Genomic DNA, 18,442 nt, shown 5'->3' with positions numbered 1-18,442 from the left:
GTGCTTGGCACATAGTAAGCACCTAACAAACGCCATCATCATTATTATTATAAGGGGGGTGGGGAATGGTCTGGAGGAACAATCTGGAGGGGTCAGAGTCTGCAGGGGCAGAACCCAGAAGAGTCAGAGTCCAAAAGGGGCAGGGTCCGGAGAGGCAAAGACCGGCCCTCGGGTATCTGTGGGGTGGAATGGGGGGGAGACTGAGTCACGGGGCACGGGAGGCCTGCGGCGACCGGGCGGTGTGAGCCCGTTGTGGGGTAGGGACCGTCTCTGTATGTGACACACTGCTGCGGAAGCAGCGTGGCTCAGTGGAAAGAGCCCGGGCTTGGGAGTCAGAAGCCATGGGTTCTAATCCCGACTCCGCCACTTGTCAGCTGTGTGACTTTGGGCGAGTCACTTCACTTCTCCGGGCCACAGTTACCTCATCTGTAAAATGGGGATTAAGACGGCGAGTCCCATATGGGACAACCTGATCACCTTGTATCTCCCCCCCCAGCGCTTAGAACAGTGCTTCGCAGATAGAAAGCGCTTAACATTCATTCAGTGCTTTATTACTCTATTTTATTTGTACATATTCATTCTCTTTATTTTATTTTGTTAATATGTTTTGTTTTGTTATCTGTCTTCCCCTTCTAGACTGTGAGCCCACTGTTGGGTAGGGACCATCTCTATATGTGGCCAACTTGTACTTCCCAAGCGCTTAGCCCAGTGCTCTGCACACAGTAAGTGCTCAATAAATACAATTGAATGGATGAATCGCATTTATTGAGCACTTGCTGTGTGCAGAGCACTGGACTAAGCGCTTGGGAAGTACAAGTTGGCAACGTATAGAGACGGTCCCTACCCAACAATGGGTCATCATTATTACATGTGGCTTATTTGTACTTCCCAAGCGCTTAGTCCAGTGCTCTGCTCACAGTAAGCGCTCAGTAAATAGGACTGAATGAATGAATGCAGAGTCCTTGTCATTCTTGTTGAGGGGGGGGGGGTCCCGCCCCAAGGGATGAGCCCTCGCCCCCAGCGTGGCCAGCAGGCCCGGGCTTGGGGGGCGGGGAGGAGGGGGCGCAGGGGTCATCCATTCAAGTCATTCAATTTATTCAGTCGTATTTATTGAGCGCTTACTGTGTGCAGAGCACTGGACTAAGCGCTTGGGAAGTACAAGTCATTCATTCAATTCATTCAATCGTATTGAGCGCTTACAAGTCATTCATTCAATTCATTCAATCGTATTTATTGAGCGCTTACTGTGTGCCGAGCACCATACTAAGCGCTTGGGAAGTCCAAGTCGCCAATTGTCAGCTGTGTGACTTTGGGCAAGTCACTTAACTTCTCTGAGCCTCAGTAACCCCATCTGTAAAATGAGGATTAAGACTGTGAGCCCCCCATGGGACAACCTGATCACCTTGTAACTTCCCCAGTGCTTAGAACAGTGCTTTGCACATAGTAAGCGCTTAATAAATGCCATCATTATTATTATTACTATTGTATAGAGACGGTCCCTACCCAACAATGGGCTCACAGACTAGAAGGGGAAGACAGACGACAAAACAACACATGTGGACGGGTGGCAAGTCGTCAGAACAAATAGAAGTAAAGCTGGATGCACATCATTAACAAAATAAACAGAATAGTAAATATGTCCAAGTAAAATAAATGGAGTAATAAATCTGTACAAACATATATGCAGGTGCTGTGGGGAGGGGAAGAAGGTAAGGGGGAGAGGAAAAAGGGGGCTCTGTGGATCGTTCATGTGTAAGTACAGTGCTAAGCGCTTAGTACAGTGCTCTGCACATAGTAAGCGCTCAATAAATACGATTGATTGATTGATCGGGGGTGCAGGGGTCGGGGCTCCGGGCTGGAGGTGTTAAGGGGAGTGGCTTCGGAGGGCAGGGCGTGGCCCAGTGGAAAGAGCCCGGACTTTGGAGTCAGAGGTCATGGGTTCGAATCCCGATCCGGCACATGTCTGCTGTGTGACCCTGGGCAAGTCACTTCACTTCCCTGAGCCTCAGTTCCCTCATCTGTAAAATGGGGACTAAGACTGCGAGCGCCACGTGGGACAATTTGATCACCTTGCATCCCCCCAGCGCTTAGAACAGTGCTTTGCACATAGAGAAGCAGTGTGGCTCAGTGGAAAGAGCCTGGGCTTTGGAGACAGAGGTCATGGGTTCAAATCCCAACTCTGCCAACTGTCAGCTGTGTGACTTTAGGCAAATCTCTTGACTTCTCTGGGCCTCAGTTCCCTCATCTGGAAAATGGGTGATGAAGACTGTGAGCCCCCCTGGGACAATCTGATCACCTTGTAACCTCCCCAGCGCTTAGAACAGTGCTTTGCACATAGTAAGTGCTTAACAAATATCATTATTGTTATTATTATAGTAAGCGCTTAACAAATATCATTATTATAATTATTATAGTAAGCGCTTAACAAATGCCATTATTATCATTATTATTGAGGGTGGAAGGGAGCGTGACCCTGGCACAAAAGGAGCATGGCTTTTAGACTGTGAGCCCACTGTTGGGTAGGGACTGTCTCTATATGTTGCCAACTTGTACTTCCCAAGCGCTTAGTCCAGTGCTCTGCACATAGTAGGCGCTCAATAAATACGATTGATGATGACGATGATGGCTTGGGTCCGGCGGGGCGAGGGGGCGTAGCTTCAGACGGGTCGGGGCGTGGCCCTGGCACAAAAGTGGCAAGGCTTTGGGGACTTCGGGGGCGTACCTTCAGACGGGTCGGGGCGTGGCCCTGCCACAAAAGTGGCAAGGCTTTGGGGACTTCGGGGGCGCGTCTTCGGACGGGTGGGGGCTTGGCCCTGGCACAAAAGGGGCGTGTCTTTGGGCGGCTGAGGGCGGGGCCCTGGCACGAAATGGGCGCGGCTGGGGCATTCGGGGGCGTGGCCTCGTCCTGGCAGGGCGAGAGGGCGTGTCTTTGGACTTGGCACAGAAAGGGCGTGGCGTCTCCCTGGGTGGGCGAGGGGCCGGTCTTTGGACGGGCGGGGGCGGGGCCCTGGCACAAAAGGGGGCGTGACTGGGGGGGCCTTCGGGGGCATGGCCTCGTCCTGGCGGGGAGAGGGGGGGGTGTAGCTTCAGACGGGTCGGGGAGTGGACCTGGCGCAAAGGGGCGTGGCTTGGGTCCGGGGGGGCGTGCCCTCCTCCTAGCGGGGCGAGGGGGCGTGTCTTTGGACGGGCGGGGGCGTGGCCCTGGCACAAAAGGGGCGTGGCTTCGGGGCGTGGCTTTGGATGGGCGGGTGGTGACCCTGGCACTAAGGGGGCGTGGATTTGGGGGGTCCTCGGGGGCGTGGCCTCGTCCTGGCTGGGCGAGGGGCGTGTCTTTGGGCGGGCGGGGGCGTGGCCCTGGCACAAAAGGGGCGAGGCGTTGGGGTCTTCGGGGGAGTGGACGGGCGAGGGGCGTGTCTTTGGACGGGTGGGGGCAGGGCCCCGGCACAAAAGGGGCGTGGCTTCGGGGCGTGGCTTTGGCTGGGCGGGTGGTGACAATGGCACAAAGGGGGCGTGGATTGGGGGGTCCTCGGGGGCGTGGCCTCGTCCTGGCTGGGCGAGGGGCGTGCCTTTGGGCGGGTGGGGGCGTCGCCCTGGCACGAAGGGCGCGTGGCTGGGGGGGGCTCTTCGGGGGGCGCGTCTTAAGACGGGCGGGGGCGGGGCCCTGGCACACAACGGGCGAGGATTTGGGATCTTCGGGGGCGTGGCCTCGTCCTGGCTGGGCGAGGGGCGTGTCTTTGGGCGGGTGGGGGCGGGGACCTGGCACAAAAGAGGTGTGGATTTAGGGGTCTTCGGGGGCGCGGCTTTGGGAGGCCGCGGCGGGGCCCTGGAACGACAGGGGCGTGTCTTTGGGCAGGTGGCACGAAGGGGGCGTGGGTCTGGGGGGGTCCTCGGGGGCGTGGCCTCGTCCTGGCGGGGCGAGGGGCGTGTCGTTGGACGGGCGGGGGCGGGGCCCTGGCACCAAAGGGGCGAGGCTTCGGGGACTTCGGGGGCGTGGCCTCGAGTTGGATGGGCGAGGGGGTGGGGGCGCGGCCCTGGCACAAAAGGGGGGGTGGATTCGGGGGCGTGGCTTCGTCCTGGCCGGGCCGGAGGGTGGGGGGGGGGGTCGTAGCTTCAGACGGGGGGGGCGGGGCCCTGGCACCAAGGGGGCGTGGCTTGGGTCCGGCGGGGGCGGGGCCCTGGCACGAAGAGGGCGTGGCTTTGGAGGGGGCGGTCTTCGGGGGGCGCGGCCCTGGCACCAAAGGGGCGAGGCTTTGGGGTCTTCGGGGGCGTGGCCTCGTCCTGGCTGGGCGAGGGGCGTGTCTTTGGATGGGTGGGTGGTGACCCTGGCACAAAGGGGGCGTGGGTTTGGGGGTCCTCGGGGGGCGTGGCCTCGTCCTGGCCGGGCGAGGGGCGTGTCTTTGGGCGGGCGGGGGGCGGGGCCCTGGCACAAAAGGGGGCGAGGCTTCGGGGACTTCGGGGGCGTGGCCTCGAGTTGGGTGGGGCGGGGCCCTGGCACCAAAGGGGCGAGGCTTTGGGGACGTGGCCGGGCGAGGGGCGTGTCTTTGGGCGGACGGGGGCGGAGCCCTAGCACAAAAGGGGCGTGGCTTCGGGCGTGGCTTTGGATGGGCGGGTGGTGACCCTGGCACAAAGGGGGCGTGGGTTTGGGGGGGGGGGGGGTCCTCGGGGGGCGTGGCCTCGTCCTGGCTGGGCGAGGGGCGTGTCTTTGGGCGGGCGGGGGCGGGGCCCTGGCACCAAAGGGGCGAGGCTTTGGGGTCTTCGGGGGCGTGGCTGGGCGAGGGGCGTGTCTTTGGGCGGGCGGGGGCGGGGCCCTGGCACCAAAGGGGCGAGGCTTCGGCGGGGGGGCGGCCCTCGGGGGGCGGGGCCCCTTAAAGCGGCGGCGGGCCGGGCGGCGGGCAGGGTGGCAGGCGGGTCGGACCGACCGACCGAGCGACCGACGGGCGGAGCAGCCTGGCCCTCCCCCGCGCCTTTGTCCGCGGGGCGGGCGCGGGCACCATGCCCGGCTCCCTGTTCGCCGAGCTGGACCGTGGCGGGGTCGCGGGGTGCGGGCTGGGCGGGGGGCCCGCGCTGGACGAGCAGCGGGCGCTGCAGATGGCCCTCGACCAGCTGGCGCTGCTGGGGCTGGACGCCGACGAGCCGGGGCCCGGGCACGGCCCGGGGGGGCACGGCCCCAGGGGGCACGGCCCGGGAGGAGGGCATCAGCAGCAGCAGCCGGGGGCCGAGCCGGAGCCCGAGCCGCGCAGGAAGAGCGTCAACATGACCGAGTGCGTGCCCGTGCCCAGCTCCGAGCACGTCGCGGAGATCGTCGGCAGGCAAGGTGCCCGCCGGGCGGCCACCGGGGCAACGGGGCACCCACCCACCCACCCACCCACGGCCCCGCCCGCCCTTTGTGCCGCCGCCGCCGGCCGGGGCGAGCTTTTCTTTTGGGGGGGCTGCTTTTTTGGGGGGCCGAGGGCTCGCCCGACACACACACACACACACACACACACACACACACCCGCTTCGGTGGGATTCCGTATCCTCTGTGGCCCTGAATTCTGCCTGTGTGTGTGCCCCGGATTCCGGGTCTTTGTGCTTCCCGGCTCTCCGTGTGAGTGAGTGTGTGTGTCCCGGTTCGGTGGGATTGTGCATCTGGGTGTATGTGTGTGTGTGTGTGTGTGGCCCGGTTCTGTGCCTTTGTGCTTCCCGGCTCGCTGTGTGAGGGAGGGTGGGTGGGTGTGTGGGTGTCCCGGGTCTGTGTCTTTGTGCTTCCCGGCTCGCTGGGTGAGTGAGTGTGTGTGTGTGTGTGTCCCGGTTAGGTGGGATTGTGCATCTGTGTGTCTTGATTCTGTGTGTGTGTGTGTGTGTGTCCCGGTTCGGTGTCTTTGTGCCTCCCGGCTCTCTGTGTGAGTGCGTGCCTGCGTGTGTGTCCCGGTTCTCAGTGTGACTGAGGGGGTGTGTGTGTGTGTGTCCCGGTTCCCGATGTGACTATGTGTGTGTGTGTGTGTGTGTGTCCCGGTTAGGTGGGATTGTGCATCTGTGTGTCTTGATTCTGTGTGTGTCCCGGTTCGGTGTCTTTGTGCCTCCCGGCTCTCTGTGTGAGTGCGTGCCTGCGTGTGTGTCCCGGTTCTCAGTGTGACTGAGGGGGTGTGTGTGTGTGTGTGTGTCCCGGTTCTCAGTGTGACTGTGTCGGGGTGTGTGTGTGTGTCCCGGTTAGGTGGGATTGTGCATCTGTGTGTCTTGATTCTGTGTGTGTGTGTGTGTGTGTGTGTGTCCCGGTTCGGTGTCTTTGTGCCTCCCGGCTCTCTGTGTGAGTGCGTGCCTGCGTGTGTGTCCCGGTTCTCAGTGTGACTGAGGGGGTGTGTGTGTGTGTCCCGGTTCCCGATGTGACTATGTGTGTGTGTGTGTGTGTGTGTGTCCCGGTTAGGTGGGATTGTGCATCTGTGTGTCTTGATTCTGTGTGTGTGTGTGTGTGTCCCGGTTCGGTGTCTTTGTGCCTCCCGGCTCTCTGTGTGAGTGCGTGCCTGCGTGTGTGTCCCGGTTCTCAGTGTGACTGGGGGGGGGTGTGTGTGCGTGTCCCGGTTCTCAGTGTGACTGTGTCGGGGTGTGTGTGTGTGTCCCGGTTCCCGGTGTGACTGTGTGTGTGTGTTTGTGTGTGTCCCGGTTCCCAGTGTGACTGGGTGTGTGTGTCAAAGCGGGTGCCAGTGGCCAGGGCGGACAAAGGCCGGCGGCCCCCGGGCGGGACCTTCCCTCCTCGGGCACCGGGGTTGGGGGGGGTGGGGGGGTTGTGTGTGTATGTGGGTGTGTGTGTGTGACTGTGTGTGTGTGTGTGTGTGTGTGTGTATGTGTGCGCGCCTGCCCGCCCCCAGGCTTGGGCATCCGGCCCTCCCTGGGACCGCGGCCTCCTCGTCTGCGGGACCGCTTCACTAACACACCCAGCTGTCATCATCATCATCCCTATCCCTGCCCTTATGATCTTATTTATTATTATTGTTATTATTATTGTTATTATTATTGTTGTTATTATTATATTATTATTCCGTGGGTCCCTCTGTGGGGGGCCTGGGCCGAGGAACTGCCTGCCTGGCTGCGGGGGCCTGGGGGCCAAGGGGGTGGGGGCGGGGGGGGGGGTCTGCCTGTGTCTCTCTGTGTCTGTGTGCTTGGGCAGCCGGGGGGGTGGACTGCTCCTTTGTGTGTGTGTGTGTGTGTGTGTATGTGTGTGTGTCTGTGTGGGCATGGGCTTCTGGGGGGGGGTGTACTGCTTCTTTGTGCATCTGTGTGTATCTGTGTCTGTGCATGGGCATCTGGGCGGGGGTGGGTGGGTGTACTGCTTCTTTGTGTGTCTGTGTCTGTGAATGGGCACCGCGGGGCGGGGGGGTGTACTACTTCTTTGTGTGTCTGTGTACGGGCATCTGGGGCTGTGTACTGCTTCTTTGTGTGTCTGTGCATGGGCACCTGCGGGTGTGTACTGCTTCTTTGTGTGCCTGTGTCTGTGCATGGGCACCTGGGGGTGTGTGTACTTCTTCTGTGTGTGTGTGTGTGTGTGTGCATGGGCACCTGAGGGTATGTACTGCTTCTTTGTGTGCCTGTGTCAGTGCTTGGGCACCTGAGGGTGTGTACTGCTTCTTTGTGTGCCTGTGTCTGTGCATGGGCATCTGAGGGTGTGTACTGCTTCTGTGTGTGTGTGTGTGTGTGTGTGTGTGTGCATGGGCACCTGAGGGTGTGTACTGCTTCTGTGTGTGTGTGTGTATGTGTGTGCATGGGCACCTGAGGGTGTGTACTGCTTCTTTGTGTGCCTGTGTCAGTGCTTGGGCACCTGAGGGTGTGTACTGCTTCTTTGTGTGCCTGTGTCTGTGCATGGGCATCTGAGGGTGTGTACTGCTTCTGTGTGTGTGTGTCTGTGCATGGGCACCTGAGGGTGTGTACTGCTTCTTTGTGTGTGTATCTGTGCATGGACACCTGAGGATGTGTAGTGCTTCTTTGTGTGTGTGTCTGTGCATAGGAACCTGGGGGGGTGGTATTGCTTCTTTGTGTTTGTACATAGGCACGGGGGGAGGGGGGGGAGCTGTACTGTTTCTTTGTGTGAGTGTATGTGTGTGTATGCACGGGCATTTGGGGATGTATAGTCCTTTATGTATATGCATGAGCATCTCTGAGTGTGTAGTGCTGTTGGGTGTGGGTATGTGTATGGACATCCAGGCGTGTGTAGTAGTGCTGCTGCTGCTGCTGCATGTGTGTGTTCATGGACATCTGTGGGTGTGTAGTGTTTCTCTGTGTGGGTGTGTGCACATGCGCATGGGCATCCATTGGTGTGTAGTGTTTCTTTGTGTGTTTGCGCATGGGAGTCTATGGGTGTGTAGTTTGTGTGTGCATGGCCATCTACGGTTGTGTGGTGTTTGTGTATGGGCATTTCTGGATATGTAGTTTGTGTGTGTGTGTGTGTGTGTGTGTGCGTGCGTGGCATCTGCATATGTAGTGTCTGTGCATGCACATCCTTGGGTGTGCAGTGTTTCTTTGTGTGCATGGGCATCTCTGGGTGTGTAGCGCTGTGCTTTGTGTGGCGGGGGGCAGGACAGGCATCAATGGGTTTATAGTGTTGGGCTTTGTGTTTATGTGAGCCCGGGCGTCCACTACTTTGTGAGTGTGTGGACACGGGCATCTTTGGGTGTATACTGCTGCTCTGTGTGTACAGAGCTGCTCTTTGTGTGTGTATGGAGCTGCTCTTTGTGTGAGCACGGACACCAAGGGTTGTGTAGTGCTGTTCTTTGTGTGTGAGAGAGCGTGGCCATCTGTGGGTGGGTGGGTGGTGCTGTGCTTTGTGTGTAAGCTCGGACATCTATGTGCTGTTTGTGTGTGTTCATGGACATCTATGGGTGTGTGGTGTGCATGCGTTTCTTTGTGTGTGTGTGTGTGTGTGTGTGTGCATGGGTGCAACTTGCCGCTGTGTGTGTGTTCTTGGACATCTATGGGTGTGTTCTTTGGGTATGATTATGGACGTCTAAGAGTAATGCTGTTGTGTGTGTTCATGGACATTTATGGGTGTGTAGTGCTGCTCTCTGTGTGTGTGTGTGTGTGTGTACAGGGACATAAGTGGGTGTGTAGCGCTGCTCTTTGTGTGTGTGTGTGTGAGTGGGGACATCAGTGGGTGTGTAGCGCTGCTCTTTGTGTGTATGTGTGAGCAGGGACCCTAGTGGGTGTGTAGCGCTGCTCTTTGTATGTATGTGTGTGTGTGTGAGAGAGAGAGAGGGAGAGAGCAGGGACCCCAGTGGGTGTGTAGCACTGCTGTGTGTGTGTGTGTGTGTGTGTGTGTGTGTGTGTGAGAGAGGGAGAGAGCAGGGACCCCAGTGGGTGTGTAGCACTGCTGTGTGTGTGTGTGTGTGTGTGAGTGTGTGAGAGAGGGAGAGAGAGAGAGAGAGCAGGGCCCCCAGTGGATGTGTAGCGCTGCTCTTTGTGTCTACCCAGGCCCCTGCAGGTGTGGCCTGGGCTCCTTTGTGCGACTGTGTGTTTGTGAGTGTGCTTGTGTGCCAGCGGGGTGTGTGTAGTGCTGCATTGTGCAGGGGCATCTGGAGCTGTTGCATGCGCCTCTTTGTGTGGGGGACAGAACGGGGTGTGCGCGCATGGGCATCATTGGGGGGGTGTGTGTGGCTTCTTTGTGTGGGGGCCTCTGGCTGTGTGTCTGGGTGTGTGGGAGGGGTGTGCATGCGTTTCTTTGTGTGTGTGTGTGTGTGTGTGTGTGTGTGCAGCTTGCCTCTGTGTGTATGTGCCACCGTTTCTTTGTGTGAGTGCATGTGATGGCTTCTTTGTGTGTGTGTGTGTGAGGTGTGTATGCGTTTCTTTGTGCCGGGGTGTGTGCTCCCCGCTTAGCGCTTGGGCGGCGGGAAAAGTTGTGCCCCGGGCCCCCCCCGGCCGGCCGGCCGGCCCGGACCTACCGCTTTCCCTCGCCCCCCCGGCCCCCCGTTAGCCCGCCGCAGCGCCCCTAACCCCCCTCCCAGTGTGTGTGTGTGTGTGTGTGTGTGTGTGTGTGTGTGTGTGTGCCTACGCCCCCCTGCCCGGTTATCCGGCGCCGACGCCCCGCCTCTTCTCCTGCTCCGTCCCGAGGAGGCCCGCCCCGGTTACCCCGCAGTAACGCCCGCCCTTTCTTTCTTTTTCTTTCTTTCTCTCTTTCTTTCTTCCTTTCTCCCTCCATCCCTCCCTCCCTCCCTCGCCCCAACCCCCTCCCGTCCCTCCCCCTTTCCTTGCTCTTTCTCCCCTCAATTTCTTTCTGTCCCCCCCCCCCCGCCCTTTGTGTCTCTTTCCCCATCTGTCTCTCCATCCCCTTCTCTTGCTTTCCTCCTGGTCTGTCTCCCACTTTCTTTCCTTCTCATTTGTTCGTCTGTCTGTCTCTCTCTCCCGTCTGTCTCTCTCTCCCTTGTCTGTCTTGTCTCTCTCCCGTGTCTGTCTGTTTGTCTGTCTGTCTCTCCCGTGTCTGTCTGTCTCTCTCTCCCCTGTCTGTCCATCTCTGTCTCCCTTGTCTGTCCATCTCTCTTTCCCTTGTCTGTCTCTCTCTGCCCTGTCTGTCTCTCCCCTGCCTGTCTCTCCCTTGTCTGTCCATCTCTGTCTCTCCCTTGTCTCTCTCTCCCTTGCATCTCTCTCTCTCTTGTCTCTCTTTCCCTTGTCTGCCTGTCTCTCCCTATCTCTTTCCCGTCTGTCTGTCTCTCCCTTGTCTGTCCATCTGTCTCTCTCATCTGTCTGTCTCTCTCTTGTCTGTCTCTCCCCATCTGTCTCTCTTTCCCCTGTCCATCTCTCTCTCTCTCCCTTGTCTGTCCATCTGTCTCTCTCTCATCTCTCTGTCTCTCTCTTGTCTGTCTGTCTCTCCCCATCTGTTTCTCTTTCCCCTGTCCATCTCTCTCTCCCCGTCCGTCTCTCTCTCTCTCCCCTGTCCATCTCTCTCTCCCCTGTGTGTCCATCTCTCTCTCCCCTGTCTGTCTCTCTGTCCCTCTGTCATCTGTCTGTCTCTTGTCTGTCTCTCCCCTGTCTGTCTGTCTCTCCCCTGTCTGTCCGACTCTCCCGTCTGTCCATCTCTCTCTCCCCTGTCTGTCCCTCTCCCCTGTCTATCTCTCTGTCCCTTGTCTGTCCATCTCTCTCCCTTGTCTGTCTGTCTCTCTCTCCTCTGTCTCTCTCCCTCCCCGTCTGTCCGTCTCTCTCTCCTTTGTCTGTCTGTCTCTCCCCTGTCTGTCCGTCTCTCTCTCTCCTGTCTGTCTCTCCCCCCATCTGTCTCTCTCCCCTGTCTGTCTGTCCATCTCTCTCTCCCCTGTGGGTATCTCTCCACTGTGTCTGCCTCTCTGTCCTCGTCTCTCGCTTTCCCCGTGTCTGTCCATCTCTCTGTCCCCTGTGTGTATCTATCTCTGTCCCCCTCCGTCTGTCTCTGTCTCTCTGTCCCTGCCCCCGGACGGCCCCCAGGCTGCAAGATCAAGGCCCTGCGGGCGAAGACCAATACGTACATCAAGACCCCGGTACGCGGGGAGGAGCCGGTGTTCGTGGTGACGGGCCGCAAGGAGGACGTGGCCATGGCCCGGCGGGAGATCATCTCGGCGGCCGAGCACTTCTCCCTCATCCGCGCCTCCCGCACCAAGGCGGGCGCGCTGGGCGGCGGGGGCGGCGGGGTGGGCGGCGGGGGCGGGGTGGGCGGCGGGGCGGGCGGCGGGGCCGGCCCGGGGCCGCCCGCCCTGCCGGGCCAGACGACCATCCAGGTACGCGTGCCATACCGCGTGGTGGGGCTGGTGGTGGGGCCCAAGGGGGCGACCATCAAGCGCATCCAGCAGCAGACGCACACGTACATCGTCACGCCGAGCCGCGACAAGGAGCCCGTGTTCGAGGTGACGGGCATGCCCGAGAACGTGGACCGCGCCCGCGACGAGATCGAGGCCCACATCGCCCTGCGCACCGGCGGCCTGGTGGAGCTCAGCGACGACAACGACTTCCACGCCAACGGCACCGACGTGGGCTTCGACCTCCTGCACCACCACGGGCCCGGGGCCCCCGCCGGCCTCTGGAGCAAGCCCACCCCCGGCCCGGGCCCGGCCCCGGCCCGCAAGCCCTTCGCCGGCTATCGCCACGACAGCTCCAGCTCGCTGGGCAGCGCCTCCACGGACTCGTACTTCGGGGGCGCGGTCGCCACCCCGCGCCTGGGCAGCTACAGCCCCCCGAGCCCCGCGCTGGCCTTCGCCCCCAACGGCAACGGCTTCGGGGGCGGCGGCGAGACAGGAGTCGGCGGCGGTGCCCCCTCCCCGGACTGCGGCTGTGCGGCCGACCTGCCCGCCTTCGACCCGGCCCCCGCCCCGCCGCCCGGGGTGCCCCTGCTCTGGCCTCATCAGTTCGAGCGGCCCCCCGGGGCGGGCCCGGCCTGCCCCTCGTCTTCGTCGTCCTCGTCGTCCTCGTCCTCGTCGTCCTGCTCGGCCTCGGCCTCTTCCTCTCCGTCCTCCGTGGTCTTCCCCGGCGGGGGCTGCGCCGCGCCCCCTCATGCCAACCTGGGGCTCCTGGTTCACCGCCGGCTGCACCCGGCCGCCGCCCCCGGCTGCCCGCGCCTGTCCCCGCCTCCGCCACCCCCGCTGCCACCCCCGCCCCCCGGGGGCCTGGGCCCGGACCACCCCTTGGCCCGGCGGGCGCGGAGCGACCCGGGCGGGGGCTGCCTGGGCGGCTACCCGGTCTACGCCAGCGGGCCGGGCGGGCCCCCTCCCGGCCTGCCGCCCTCCGACTCGTCGTCGTCGTCGTCCTCGTCCTCCTCCTCCTCGTCGTCGTCGTCCTCGTCCAGCTCCTCCTCGTCCGGCTCCGGCCTGCGGCGGCAGGGCAGCCGCGACTGCTCCGTCTGCTTCGAGAGCGAGGTGATCGCGGCCCTGGTGCCCTGTGGGCACAACCTGTTCTGCATGGAGTGCGCCAACCGCATCTGCGAGCGCAGCGAGCCCGAGTGCCCCGTCTGCCACGCCACCGTCACCCAGGCCATCCGCATCTTCTCCTGAGGCGGCCCCGGGCACCGCCGAAGACCGCTCCCGCGCCCCGGGAACAGCCAGGCTCGGACTCGCCGGTCCGGTCCGGCGCCCGGGAATCCGGAGACCGGAGGCGGGAAGGGGAGGGGACCCGACGGTCGCCAGGGAGTTTCGGTGCCGTCGAAAACGCATGCGATTATACGGTGAATTTTTGCCCGTGACTCCATCCTTAGTAATAGTAGTTTTTACACTGTACCCTTGCGACACGAAGCTTCCGAAAGCAGAGATCTCACAACCTTCTTCTTTCCTCCAAAAAGTGAGGACCCCTCCCGCCCCCTCCCCACCGCCACTTCTCTCCCCCCCCAACCCGGGATAACGACGATGCCGAGGACGATGATAATGAATAATAATGATGATGATGATAATAATAGCAGACGATGATAATAATAAGGGTGCGTGTAGGACGCTTAGGACTGTGAGTCCGCTCCCCCGCCCCGGCTCTCCGGGGTCGCGCTTCCCCGAGAGGCCGAAGCGGTGGGCGGGATTATTTCCTGAATGTTTCCGGACGGGTCAGGAGTTCCTGTGAAACCATGATACTGCAGCTTTATCAAAGTTAAAGAAACTGTAACATATCTCTTATATATATTGAAAAACGTTTAAAAGGTTTTAAAGAGAAATTGCATTAATACAGATTGAAGTATTTTATTCTTTTTTGACTTGAAAAATTATATTTCATATTGCAAAGATGTTTACAAGTATTTTAATTTAAGTTCAGTGAACTTTTTTGTAGCTGGGTTAAATCTTTTTTATTTTTAGTATGGCCTCATGGCCAAGAACACTGTATTATTTTAATATCACACAATTGTGGGCAGAATTACAATCCATAAAATGTGTAATTCTTTGAACAGTATTCTGTTGGGATGGAGATTTTTTTATAGGTTCGGAAAAAAAAATCTTTTAAAACCGCTTCACCCGGCGTATTTTCTATTCCGTAATATAAAGCCTATTTTATTCTATATTATTACGAAAACGGAAAGGTGTAAACCTATGTCAAAAGGACCTGTTGAGCTTTCTAACATTTGTATAAATAGAATTCAGTGGAAGTTACAGAAATTCCGTTGCAGCACTATAGTTTTAGAATTTCTATTTTAATACATTTGTTTACCACTCGTTTCTGTATATGTAGGTGACGTTACTTGAGCTTAAATGTACTTTACTGAGCAAAGTTTAAAAAAAAAACAAAGTATATTTTATTTTATGATAAAGGGCCTTTAACTTCACGGTCAAATACTAATATTATATTTGCTGAGACAAGATTTGAAATTGTATCAAGAGTTTTATTTTTCTGACATTTAAAGTTCTACATAATAAAGGTAAAACTTAAGTAATGGTGCTACTTCATGTTTTTTTAAGTATTTCTATATAAATAAAATATTCCAGAAAGCTGACCACCCCCACCGTGTGCTGGCCTGATTGAGCGGGCGAGGGCGTGGGGTGGCATCGGGAGGGGGCCGGGGTCTTCGAGTCGGGCGGTGGCGCGGAAGCGGCGGGGGCGGTTGCCGACCGGGGGCTTCCAAGTCCGAGAAATTTCCAGCCTCCCTCTGCCGGAGCCGGAAAAGAAGGGGGACCCTCGGCCGAGGGGTAGGATGACCGGAGAGAAACCCGGCTGGTCCAGAACGCCATACTCGGCGCTTGGGAGCGTACTGTGCTTCCGTGGAGTCGACAGGCACGATCGCAGCCCGAAAGGAGTTTAGACTGGGAGCTCGCTGTGGGCAGGGAATGTGTTTACCAACTCTGTTGTAGATTGGACTCTCCCAAGCGCTTGCTACAGTACGGTTGATGCGTGAAAGGAGTTTCAATGGACCCCTGAAGAAAGGCTGCCGGTAATTATAACCATTGCCATTGTGGCCATTAATCTAGGATGGCATTTGGCAATGCCGGCTCGTCATTCGTGGACTTCTGGGCGATGACAGATGTCCCAGGCGGGGCTGCTTTGTACTCTTCCAAGTGCTCTGCACCTCGTAAGTACTCAATAGATACGAATGATTAAATTGGCGTCTCTTTTTGCCGTCTCATCTGGTTCTGACCAGAAACACCTCCAGTTCTGGACGTGGCCCATCTCAGCCAGTGAGTCAAGGAGACCCGATTCCTAGTCATTTCTACACGAGCTGTCTCAGAGGAGCTGATTTGGACAAGTGTGGGACAGTGGTAATTGACGGTCGTGTTTAAGGGGCTTAGTACGGCACTCTGACCACTCTCTATCGCTCCTCAACTCCACCGGCCTCCTGCTCCACCCCACCTCGCCCACTCGCCAACTTGGACACACACTTGATCTCATCATCTCTAGCCACTGCACAATCTCTACCCTCGCCAACTCTGAAATCCCTCTGTCCGACCACAACCTCCTCTTCCCTCCACCCCCAATCCATAAAATTCCCCCACAGAGACCTCAGATCTTTTGACCCCATCCAATTTCCTCAACTCATCATGCCCCACTTAGCCTCCATATCTAAAGTACCTTCCCTTGATGACCAAATCGATGCTCTCCACACCACCCTCTCTACTGAACTCGACTCAGTCGCTCCCCGACCCCTTTATCATTCTCCTACCACTGACCCACAGCCCTGGATCTCCGCCACAGTCTGCCAACTTGGCTCTTGTTCGGGAGCAGCAGAGCAGTGCTGGCAGAAATCTAGATATCAGTCCGACCTTGTCCATTTCAAGATTATCTTTGCGTGCTTTAACTCTGCCCTCTCCTCTACCCAGCAAAATGATTTCTCCACTCTTATTGACACCTCACACCTATCGTCCTTGCCAGTTGTTCCAGACATTTAACTCCCAACTCAGACCCCCTGTTCCCCCGTCACCCCCATCCCTTGCCCCAATGACCTGGCCACCTGCTTTATGAAGAAAATTGACACCATCAGGTACGATCTCCCTAAAACTGCCCTTCCAGTCCCTCCCTCCTCCTGTCCCTTCTTCAACTCTCCCATCTTTCCCAACAGAATCTCTAGAGAAGATCTCCTGCCTTCTCTCAAAATCCACCGCCTCCACCTGAGCATCCGACCCCTTTCCTTCACACCTTATCAAAACATCTGCCCCCTCTCTTCTTCCTTCTCTAACGGCCATCTTCAACCGTTCGCTCTCCAGTGACTTCTTCCGCACTGGTTTCAAACATGCTCGTGCCCTATCCCCCCAAAAAAACCCTCTCAACCCCATGGCTCCCTCCAGTTATCTTCCCATCTCCCTTCTACCATTCCTCTCCAAACTCTTGGAGCGAGTTGTCTTCTGCTGTCTCAAATTCCTCTCCTCCACTTCTCTCCTTGATCCCTTCCAGTTTGGCTTCCATCCCCCTTACTCCCCAGAAACTTCCCTCTCAAAGGTCACCAATTGATCGCCTTCTTACCAAGTCCAATGGCCTCTACTCCATCCTAATCTTCCTCGACCATTCAGTTGCCTTCGACACTGTAGACCACCCCCCTTCCCCTGGAAACGTTATCCAACTTTGGCTTCACTGTCTCTGTCCTCTCCTTGTTCTTTTCTCATCTCTCTGGCCACTCATTATCAGTTTCCTTCGTGGGTTTCTCCTTTGCCTCCTACCCCCTAAATGTCAGAGTCCCTTAAGCATTCAATTCTGGGTCCCCTTCTCTTCAGCATCTACTCTATACCCACTCCCTTGGAGAACCCATTCGCTCCCCTGACTCCAACTATGCAGATGATAGGTAGGTCTATATCTCCATCCCTGATCACGCTCCTTCTCTGCAGTCTCACATTTCTTCTTGCCTTCAAGACAACTCTACACAGATGTGCTGCTGTTACCTCAAACTTAACATGTCTAAAACAGAACTCCTTGTCTCCCCCACTGACTTTCCCATTACTGTAGATGGCACCACTGTCCTTCCCACCTCACAGTTCCATGACCTTGGCATCATCCTTGACTCCGCTCTCTCATTCAACCCACACATTCAATCCATCGCTAAATCTTGTCGGTTCCACCTTCACAACATTGCTAAAAATCTGCCCTTTCCTCTCCTCCCAAACTGCTATCACTTTAATCCAGTCATCCTCTCTTGCCCTGCTTACTGGATCAGCCTCCTGTCTCTCCCCACTCCCTTCCATATTTTACTCTGATGTCCAGATCGTTTTTCTTCAGAAAAGTTCAGGACATACTTCCCCAACCCTCAAGAAACTCCAGTGGCTCCCCACCCACCTCTGCGTCAAACATAAACTCGCCGTTGGTTTCAAAGCACTTGCTCCCTCCTGCCTCGGCTCGCTACTCTCCTACCCAGCCCACATACGTAGCTTCTCTAAAGCCTTCTCAATGTACCGCCATCTCTCCTATCTCACAACCGACTCCTCACTCACATTCTGCCTCTGGCCTGGAATGCCCTCCTTCCTCATATCGGACGGAAAATTATCCACCTCTCCATCAAAGCCTTACTGAAGGCACATCTCCTCCAAGAGGCCTTCCTTAAGCCCTCCTTTCCTCTTCTCCCACTCCCTTCTGCATCACCCTGACTTGCTCCCTTTACTCATCCCCCCCAACTCCCAGCCCTTTAGCACTTCGGTACATATCTGCAATTTATTTATATTAATATCTCGTGTCTCGGTGGAAAGAGCCCGGGCTTTGGAGTCAGAGGTCATGGGTTCGAATCCCGGCTCTGCCACTTAGCTGTGTGACTTTGGGCAAGTCACTTCACTTCTCTGTGCCTCAGTTCCCTCATCTGCAAAATGGGGATTAAGACTATGGGCCCCCTGTGGGACAACCTGATCACCTTGTAACCTCCCCAGCACTTAGAACAGTGCTTTTCACATAGTAAGTGCTTAATAAATGCCATTATCATTCTTCTTATTATTATTATCTGCCCCCCCCCAGACTGTAAGCTCATTATGAATGGAGAATATGACTGTTTTTTTTTTATTATTGCACTCTCCTGAGAGCTTAGTACAGTGTTCTGTTTTGATGGGCTCTTGGGTTCAAGAAAAGTAGAGGGATGTAAGAGGTTCAGTAAGGGTCAAAGCCAGGAGTTGGCGGCAGCATGAACAGCCCGAGCCCTTTTCCAGGGACTCAGAGTGGAAGGAGGAGGAAGGTGAGGCCATTGGGGATGGGGACATCCCCATTGCTCTTGTCCTCTCTGTGTTGGGGAGAGAACTGTCATGGGGTTGTGTGGGGGGGTCTGAGAAAGACGGCTTGGAAAACGGGTCCTCCCTGTTAGTAAGCGGCTGTTGCGTGGCTCTGCTGAGGTAGAAAAGCAGTGTGGCCTAGCGGAAAAAGCATACGGCTGGGAGTCGGGAGACCTGAGTGCTAGTCCTGGTTCTGCCATTTGCCTGCTGTGTGACCTTGGGCAAGTCACTTCACCTCTCTGGGCCTCAATTTCCTCATCTGTAGAATGATGGTTCACTACCTGTAATCCTTTCCCTTTAGACTCTGAGTTCCTCTGAATCCTGAGTCAGAGTCAAGAGATCCTCTGAAAGACCTGAAAGCTTCTTGAGGGCAGGGAACA

The 18,442-nt window shown here is 57.4% G+C and overlaps 1 protein-coding gene across 2 annotated transcripts; it reads left to right on the top strand.

The window, feature by feature from the left end:
* The first annotated feature begins 4,992 nt into the window (after window positions 1-4,992).
* Window positions 4,993-13,312, top strand: MEX3B (mex-3 RNA binding family member B). Of its 2 annotated transcripts, XM_038767440.1 has the most exons (3): window positions 4,993-5,124; window positions 5,200-5,314; window positions 11,416-13,312. In XM_038767440.1, the coding sequence occupies exons 1-3, from the start codon at window positions 4,993-4,995 to the stop codon at window positions 12,969-12,971; spliced, it is 1,803 nt and encodes a 600-aa protein (XP_038623368.1). In that variant the 3' UTR covers window positions 12,972-13,312. The 2 variants fall into 2 exon arrangements, with proteins under 2 accessions (XP_038623368.1, XP_038623367.1); XM_038767439.1 differs by having other exon boundaries at window positions 4,993-5,314.
* Window positions 13,313-18,442: the final 5,130 nt, after the last annotated feature.

This window comes from Tachyglossus aculeatus, chromosome 26 (assembly GCF_015852505.1).
Source record: "Tachyglossus aculeatus isolate mTacAcu1 chromosome 26, mTacAcu1.pri, whole genome shotgun sequence".
Classification (NCBI taxonomy): Eukaryota; Metazoa; Chordata; class Mammalia; order Monotremata; family Tachyglossidae; genus Tachyglossus; species Tachyglossus aculeatus.
This window is presented reverse-complemented; position numbering and strand designations above follow the sequence as displayed.